This window comes from Nicotiana sylvestris, chromosome 1, assembly GCF_000393655.2.
Source record: "Nicotiana sylvestris chromosome 1, ASM39365v2, whole genome shotgun sequence".
NCBI lineage: Eukaryota > Viridiplantae > Streptophyta > Magnoliopsida > Solanales > Solanaceae > Nicotiana > Nicotiana sylvestris.
Genome location: NC_091057.1, coordinates 62,690,434 through 62,699,260, shown reverse-complemented (window position 1 = coordinate 62,699,260; position 8,827 = coordinate 62,690,434). Strand labels below are relative to the sequence as shown.

Genomic DNA, 8,827 nt, shown 5'->3' with positions numbered 1-8,827 from the left:
ATCTTTAGCCTCTATTAAACATTGTAATATTACAAGACCTGATCCCGTTGGTTTCTTAGGTACGCATTCCCAAGCGTTCTACCCTTAGCCTTTAATATTTATCTACTCCATAGTGGCTAGGGATATCTTTTCCCAAAAGAGGTTAATTTGAGTTGAACATCAAAGCAAAGAAAACTTCAATGATGATATGGCTGACCAAATCGTAGCGATTGACTTAGTTGAAGACGAAGTTGCTGGCGAGGAAACAGAATCATATCAAGATACGATTGCTAAGCTTGAAGCAAAGTAGCACAAATGGATCAAGAAATTGATGGCGTCAAGGAAGTGATAGCTGATCTTAAGAACTTGTCCAATGAAAAAGATTACTCTCCATTTCGCACAGCTTCACCTCCCACTTATGAGTGTAATGCCAGTTTTAAAAAATCTGCACTCTGTCTTGCTAGAAAGGGCATTCTAAACTGCCAACAATGTGTATGAAGAAGAAGCATGATTAACAAGATCACAAAATTTGAAAGATTATCATTCCCCACCCACCTTCTCTTATTTACGATGCACAAGCAACCTTTGTAAGGCTTAGTCTCATTATAGCAAAGAAACATGGGCAGATTCTTGGCACACATATTGAGTCTGCTCGAAAAGGACATCATGCCATGAAGTATTCATCAGAACCTTCTAAAAGATTGGGGTAATTTTTGGAAAATTCCAAAGTCATACAAGGAAATGGACTATGCTAGAGCTAAAGCTTTGATGTTTGACATGAGTCAACCTTTCACAAAACTTTAAATCAATTCGCTTCCATTTCAACAAGTCTTGTGCGTTAGAGCCTTCTAGATAACAAGTTATTCTCGTCCATCCATTTTGCAAATGTTTCTAGTTTAGGGCTCCTTCTTAACCATATCATGGATTAATCTATCTAATCATATATTTTATTATTTTAGTGCATTTATTTGTTATGACGAATGTGCTAACACTTTATTTTGTTTGTAAAAATTTTATTTTTCTTTAAAGGTTGCCTAGCATAAAACACTGCTTTGGCTACGAATCTGCATCAAGGACGCAACTATAATGGCAAACCGATTTGGAGCACTCAGTACCGGTAAAGGTTTGTTGCAAGTTGAGACTGATGATGAGGAGACAAATGTTGTACGAAGGAACATTTTGGTCAATCTGGGAAATACTTTCAATCTTCTCCCCAACCCAAATTCTGCTTTCAGCTCAACCTGAAATGTCTCTTTGACCATATCTCCTCATCCAACAACTATTTACATAAGTCCTCCACCGATACCGCCAAAATTTACTATCAAAACAGAGGCTTTGCCAGTCATCATGATGACCAATGCCCAATAGTCTGCACCTGCAACATCAGTCACAGAAAGCCAACAAAATCAACTGGCGCTATATCCATACAAAATACTAGGAAAGGAAATTAAGACGACTAGCTGGGATGATCCAGATAGACAGTTCCACAACCTAAGAAATATCATGGAGGAAGAAATGCGTGCAAGAAATATTCAGAGTTTAAGATATGAAAGTTTGTGCATTCATCCAAATATTGAGCTTTCGCCAGGATTCAAAATTCAAAAATTTAATACTTTCAATGGGAAAGGAAATCCCATTTCTCATTTGAAAGACTACTGCAGCAGATTAGTGAGGATTGGACATAATGAAATCATTCGAATGAAGCTGTTCATTCAGAGTCTATCAGGGCTAGCGCTTGATTGGTACACTCAACAAGATTTTAGCAAATGGTACACGTGGGAGGACATGGACCGCGGTTTTGTAGAACAATATAAGTTTAATATTGGAGATAGTCCAACGCTTTGTGATATGCGTGAAGTAGAAAGAATGAAATACGAGTCTTTTGCAGAATATGCCATGCGATGGAGATTGAAGGCTTCAAAAATACGCCCTCAATTGCCCGAGAATGGGTTGATTTCTACCTTCATCGTAATGCAAAAAGGCATATACTATGAAAAGTTGCTATGCGCTCGACTACATGACTTCTCGGATTTCATTAGAGTTGGAAAACTGATAGAATCAAGCATTCAAGCAGGAAGCATTGTTGACAAATCAAAATTACAAGCCACTTCCCAAGGCGATGCACTCGAGAATTTACAAGGCAAAAAGAGGAAGTTAGATTTTGCTTGCATTCCCGCTCATCAGCCACAATCTCAACAAAATAGCCAACTGCTACAAACTCATATACAAATCCAACCTACTCAGCAAAGCGTTCAACATCAAGCTTATCAAGAACAATCTAGCTATCGTTATTCAGAGAACCTGAAATTTCGCACTTTTATTCCTCTGAAAGAATCATTGACAAGCATATTTGAGAGATTGAAAGAGAAAGGACTTTTACAGCCAAGGGAAGTATGGATCCCACAAAATCGTCCTCCAGATTTTGATTGGTCTAAAACTTGTGCGTACCATTCATATATTCAAGGCCATGACACAGAAGAGTTCCCAACACTTAAGCATAGGATTCAGAACATGATTGAATGCAACAAGATAATTATGCGGCAAGAGCAACCATGCAACAACTATGACCCTTCAGTTGCTAATACCATCGTAGTTAAAAGTGATCTTTCAAAGTTGGAACCAAGACCTTTGAAGAGAAAGTGTGAAGATAAACAAGACGATTGACTAGAGCTTTTAATCACTACTATTTTGCCTGCCCTTTCATGATTGACCCTGTTTCATGTACTTTTGTTAAACTTTTGTAAGAACTAAGTTTTGACATGATTCTCGTTTAAGAGGGGATACGTAGACAGCCCTATGTGTTCGGTCTCATTATAATAAAAATCCTATTTGCCCTAAAGTCAAAATCCGGCAGATTTTGCAGAAGGATGCTCATCATTCAGCAAAGCAGAAAATAAATTTCCGTGTTACATATTTGTTACAAGCGTAACATCAAATTTGTAGAATATCATAGCGGCAAGTGGTATATTCAAAGCTAAAACTTTGACGTTCAATGCAAGGCAACCACTTTATTTTATACAAATGAATTTTCTTTAAGTAAAGCAGGGGCAAGCTCTATCCATTCTCGATCAAGACCATCTACGTGATGATCCAAAGCTCGACATCAAGCCAAAATCGCAAAACTCAGAAAAGGATGAAGCCAAGCCAGCATGATTGTAACTCACAATTTTTCTTTGAGTGCAGAAATTTAATAATAGATAATTTCAGTTTGAAGATCTAACAAGTGTCGACATTTCACCATGAACGTTTGCTACTGCATTGCATCAAGCTCTTTATACCATACAATTTGCTATTTCAAAGACATTGCACCACGCTCTCCGCATCACTCCTTGAATACTCGAAGGCAATGCACCGAGTTCTTCACCTGCAACATGAATATTCATTGCTTTGACTCAGGCATTACACCAAGATTTTTGCGTTCCACTAATTTTCTATGTATTAGGCATCGCACCAAGTTCTTCGCACTTCACCAAACTTGTAATTTTAATTCAAGCATCGCATTTAGGCTTGCCTGCCTTTAATATGACATAGGCTCATCCGCCTTCAATAGGACGTTTAGGCACATTTTGCCTTTAATTGAAATTTAGGCTTATCCGCCTTTAATTGAATTTTTAAGCAAGTTTACCTTTAATATGATATTTAGGCTTGTCCACCTTCAACAGGACATTTATGGATTAAAATTTAGGCTTATCCGCCTTCAATTGAATATTTAGGCTCGTCCGCCTTTAATAGGACGTTTAGGCACATTTTGCCTTTAATAAAATATTTGGGCTTATCTGCCTTTAATTGGATTTTTAAGTAAGTTTGCCTTTAATATGATATTTAGGCTTGTCCACCTTGAACAGTACATTTATGCATTAAAATTTAGGATTATCCGCTTTCAATTGTATATTTAGGCTCGTCCGCCTTTAATAGGACGTTTAGGCACACTTTGCCTTTAATTAAATATTTAGGCTTATCCGTATTTAATTGGATTTTTAAGCACGTTTGCCTTTAATATGATATTTAGGCTCGTTTTCCTTTAATAGGACATTTATGCACATTTGTCTTTAATTGAATATTTAGGCTCATCCGCCTTAAATAGGATATTTAGGCTTATCCGCTTTTAATTGGATTTTTAAGCACACTTGCCTTTATGATATTTAGACTTATCTTCCTTTAATTGAATTTTTAAGCATGTTTGCCTTTAATATGATATTTAGGCTCGTCTGCCTTTAATAGGACATTTATGCACATTTGTCTTTAATTGAATATTTAGGCTCATTCGCCTTAAATAGGATATTTAGGCTTATCCGCCTTTAATTGAATTTTTAAGCACGCTTGCCTTTATGATATTTAGGCTTATCCGCCTTTAATTGGATTTTAAGCACGTTTGCCTATTAATATGGTATTTAGGCTTGTCCGTATTTAACAGGACATTTATGTATTAAATAGTTACGCTTATCCACCTTTAATTGGATTTGAAGTATGTTTACCTTTAATATGATATTTAGGCTTGTCCACCTATAACAGGACATTTATGCATTAAATATTTAGGTTTATCCACATTTAATTGGATTTTAAGCAAGTTTGCCTTTAATATGATATTTAGGTTTGTCTGCTTTCAACAAGACACTTATACATTAAAATTTAGGCTTATCCGCCTTTAATTGGATTTTTAAGCACGCTTGCCTTTATGATATTTAGGCTTGTCCGCCTTCAATAGGACATTTAGGCTCGTTCGCCTTTATTAGGACATTTAAGCACATTTGCCGTAATTATATATTTAGGGTCTATCCGCCCTCAAATAGGATATATCGGGTCTATCCGCCCTCAAATAGGATTTATCGTGTCCATCCGCCCTCAAATAGGATATATCGGGTCTATCCTCCCTCAAATAGGATATATCGGGTCCATACGCCCATAAATAGGATTTATCGGGTCTATCCGCCCTCAAATAGGATATATCTGGTTCATCCGCCCTCAAATAGGATATGTTGGGTCTATCTGCCCTCAAATAGGATATATCGGGTGTATCCACCCTCAAATAGGATATATCGGGTCCATCCACCCTTAAAAAGGATATATCGGGTCTATCTGCCCTCAAATAGGATATATTGGTTTCATCCGCCCTCAAATATGATATATCGGGACTATCCACCCTCAAATAGGATATATCGGGTCTATCCGCCCTCAAATAGGATATATCGGGACTATCCACCCTCAAATAGGATATATCGGGTCTATCTGCTCTCAAATAGGATATATTGGGTCTATCCGCCCTCAAATAGGATATTGAAGTTAATCCTTCATCAAAAGGACATCAATTCATTTCGACCCGAGCGGTCCCGATTGCATAAGCATTGCCAAAATATATCTTTTATAAGTCATTTCCAAATGCATTTATTTTCATAAGCTTAATTTTCATATGGCTTTGCGATCTTGAAATATATCACCATAACATTATATTTTATATGTTTGCACAATAAATTCGCATTTCTTATGAATTGACACCTAAATATTATTTTCATAAGATTACTTTTATGGCATATTGCATCTTATTTCCTAACTAATATTTTTAGCATTGTTATTGTGACGACCCCAAGGGGTCATCACCGTAATTCTTCCTTGTTCCGTGCTCCCGAGGCCTTGAAAAACCTCGCTTTAAGTCGCCTCGATTTGCATGCGCAGTTCGGGCGCGTAGCCGGAAAGTTTTTATGTTAGAATATGTGAATTTTGTGAAAAACATTTGATGAATTTTGGTATTAATATGCATAATGTTGGCTTCGGTCAACATTTTGGGTAAACGGACCCGGACCTGTGATTCGACGGTCCCGGAGGGTCCGTAGAAAAATATGGGACTTGGGTGTATGCCCGGAATCAAATTCCGAGGTCCCAAGCCCGAGAAATGAATTTTTTGAAAGAAATTATTTTCTGAAATTTGATATGAAAATTTGAAATGAAAAGGAGTTAGAAAATATAGGTATCGGGCTCGTATTTTGGTTCCGACGCCCGGTACAAGTCTTAAATATGTGTTAAGCACTATCTGTAAAGTTTGGCTAAAAACGGACGTCATATGACGTGTTTCGGACTAAAAATGGAGAATTTGAGTTATGAAAGTTGAAGAAAGAAAATCATGTGTTTGAGGCTTGATCCTATGTATATGATGTTATTTTGGCGATTTGATCGCACGAGTAAGTCCGTAAGATGTTTTTAAGGTTGTGTGCATGTTTGGTTTGGAGCCCCGAGGGCTCGGGTGAGTTTTGAATGGGGCCCGGGAGGTCTTGGACTTAAGAAAATGCAGGTTCAGGTGTTGCAGACACCAGCGCGGCCGCGGTCATTTCCGCGCGGTCCGCGCTGGAGCCGCGCGGCCGCGATGCCTTTCTGTGCGGTCCGCGTGGCTGAGTCTGAGGGATAGGATTTCAGGTTAACCAGCGCGGCCGCGCACCAAAACAGTGCGGTCCGCGCTGGAAGGGTTCAGAGAAGCCCCAATTTTTCTCCCACTCGGCGCGGCCGCAACACATTTTTGTGCGGTCCGCGCCAGGTCCTCAGAAAGGTATACAAGTTCGGAAAATCTCAGTCATTTTTCACTTTTCAAAAACCCAAAACCTAAGAGGCGATTTTCCAAACAACGTTTTCTTCTCCAAAACGATTGGTAAGTGATTTCTAACTTAATTTCTTTATCCCTTAACATCTTTTAACATAATTTCAACTTCAAATCAAAGATTTTCAGGGGTGAAATTGGGTGTTTTGGGTAGAACCTAGGTTTTCTACAAATTAAGAAGTTGGACCTCAATTTGGGGTCCGATTTCAAAACAAATCATATATTTGGATTCATGGGGGAATGGGTAACCGGGTTTTGGTCCGAACCTCGAGTTTCGACCACGTGGGTCCGGGGGTATTTTTGACCTTTTTGGGAAAAACCTTGAAAAATCTATTTTCATGCATTGGGGATGATTCATTTAGTAATTATTAATGTGATTAAGTAACTTATGACTAGATTCGAGCGGATTGGTGGTGGAATCAAGAGGTAAAGCTATACTAGAAGCGTGAGTTGAGTTTGGAGCATTCGAGGTAAGTGTTTGTTCTAACTTTGGCTTGAGGGAATAGGATTAGGATGATATTTGCTACTTGCTAATGTGGAGTACGGTGTATAGGCATGGTGACGGTTATCTATGCACCGGAGTCTAGCATGACCGTGAGTCTTGATTGCTTTTAATTCGAATAATGTGACACAAGCTCCTTGTTTATTTGATAAGTTTCATATAATGTGAACGGTTGAGGAAGAATGATTTAAAAGGAGAATGTGTTGTGAATACTCCCTTGCCGGGATGCGTAGACTGATATATATATTCTCCCTTGTCGGGATATTTTGGGCTGTTAGTTGTACCCTTGCCAGGTTAAACGTATTGAGTTGTTATTCTCCCCTGAAGGGGTCTACTATATGAAGTCAGATATTATATACTATATTGTGGGATCGTGTGGCACGCCGTCCACTTATATATGATATTATGGGATCGTGTGGCACGCCGTCCACTTGGTTATTGGCCTCTGTTGCCGGTGACATATTGTGCACTGTGATAAAGATGAATTGGGATCGTGTGGCACGCCGTCCACTTATATACTATATTATGGGATCGTGTGGCACGCCGTCCACTTATATTTGATATTATGGGATCGTGTGGCACGCCGTCCACTTATATATGATATTATGGGATCGTGTGGCACGCCGTCCACTTGGTTATTGGCCTCTGTTGCCGGTGACATAGTGTGCACTGTGATAAAGATGAATTGGGATCGTGTGGCACGCCGTCCACTTATATATGATATTATGGGATCGTGTGGCACGCCGTCCACTATATATATATATATATATATCATGGAAACCAGAGTTTCTTCTGTTTATTTTCGATATTTCATTTTTATCTGTTACTCCCTGATAGCATGTCCCCTCCCAGTTTTACTTTGTATTATCTTGTTATTGTTTTCTTGCACTTGTTATATATATCTGTACAGGTTAATTGTGGTAGGTACTATCTAGCCTCGCCACCACTTCGCCGGGGTTAGGCCAGGAACATACCAGCACATGGGGTCGGTTGTGCTGATGCTACACTCTGTGCATTTTTGTGCACAGATCAGGGAGCAGCTTACGGACCACAGCAGTAGGACTTCTGGGAGCTATCTTCAGTCCAGGGACTCTCGAGGTAGCCTAGCTGGCGTTCGCAGGCCGAAGTCCCTTTCCATGTTTTTCGTTTGTTCATCTTGTATCAGACAAACATGATGTATTTCCTTTCAGACATTGTTTGTAGTATTCTGTAGTAGTCCGTGAGCTAGTGACACCAGACCTTGGGTAGTGATGTGTATTAAACTTCCGCACTTTTGGTTTTCAGTTGCTTTAGATTTAAAGTCTTCCGCTTAAATTTTGTCTCGTTTATTATATTGTTTGAAAGAAAGCAGGAAAGGTGTTTTAAATATTTGGCTTGCCTAGCTCCGATAGTAGGCGCCATCACGACACCCGATGGTGGGAAATCCGGGTCGTGACAAGTTGGTATCAGAGCACTAGGTTACTTAGGTCTCACAACTCACGGACAAGCTCGGTAGAGTCTGAGGGATCGGTACGGAGACGTCTGTATTTATCCCCTCGGAATTCCATTCCGACCGTCGGATCAAAATTTCACCTATCAACCGGAAATCGCCAAAATACTAACTTCGCCAAAATGAGCTAATTTCTTCACCGGACCTCCAAAATTAATTCCGATTGCGCTCCTAGGCCTTAAATCATCCCCCGAAACTAACCGAATCATCGGAATTCAATTCCGAGCCCTCTAACTCACAAGTCAACGTCCGGTTGACTTTTCCAAACTAATTC

General features: G+C 39.3%; 1 protein-coding gene across 1 annotated transcript; it reads left to right on the top strand.

The window, feature by feature from the left end:
• The first annotated feature begins 294 nt into the window (after nt 1-294).
• LOC138870523 (uncharacterized) lies at nt 295-2,643 on the top strand. Its single transcript, XM_070148337.1, has 2 exons — nt 295-471; nt 1,348-2,643. Exons 1-2 carry the CDS (start codon nt 295-297, stop codon nt 2,641-2,643), a joined length of 1,473 nt encoding a protein of 490 aa, XP_070004438.1.
• The last annotated feature ends 6,184 nt before the right edge of the window (nt 2,644-8,827 follow it).

What these genes read in the sequence shown, in the direction of transcription:
- LOC138870523 (XM_070148337.1), top strand. Translation starts at nt 295, where the DNA reads ATGGATCAAGAAATTGATGGCGTCAAGGAAGTGATAGCTGATCTTAAG. An exon ending in TTCTAAACTGCCAACAATGT is followed by an intron (nt 472 to 1,347) that starts GTATGAAGAAGA and finishes AATGCCCAATAG; the next exon opens with TCTGCACCTGCAACATCAGT.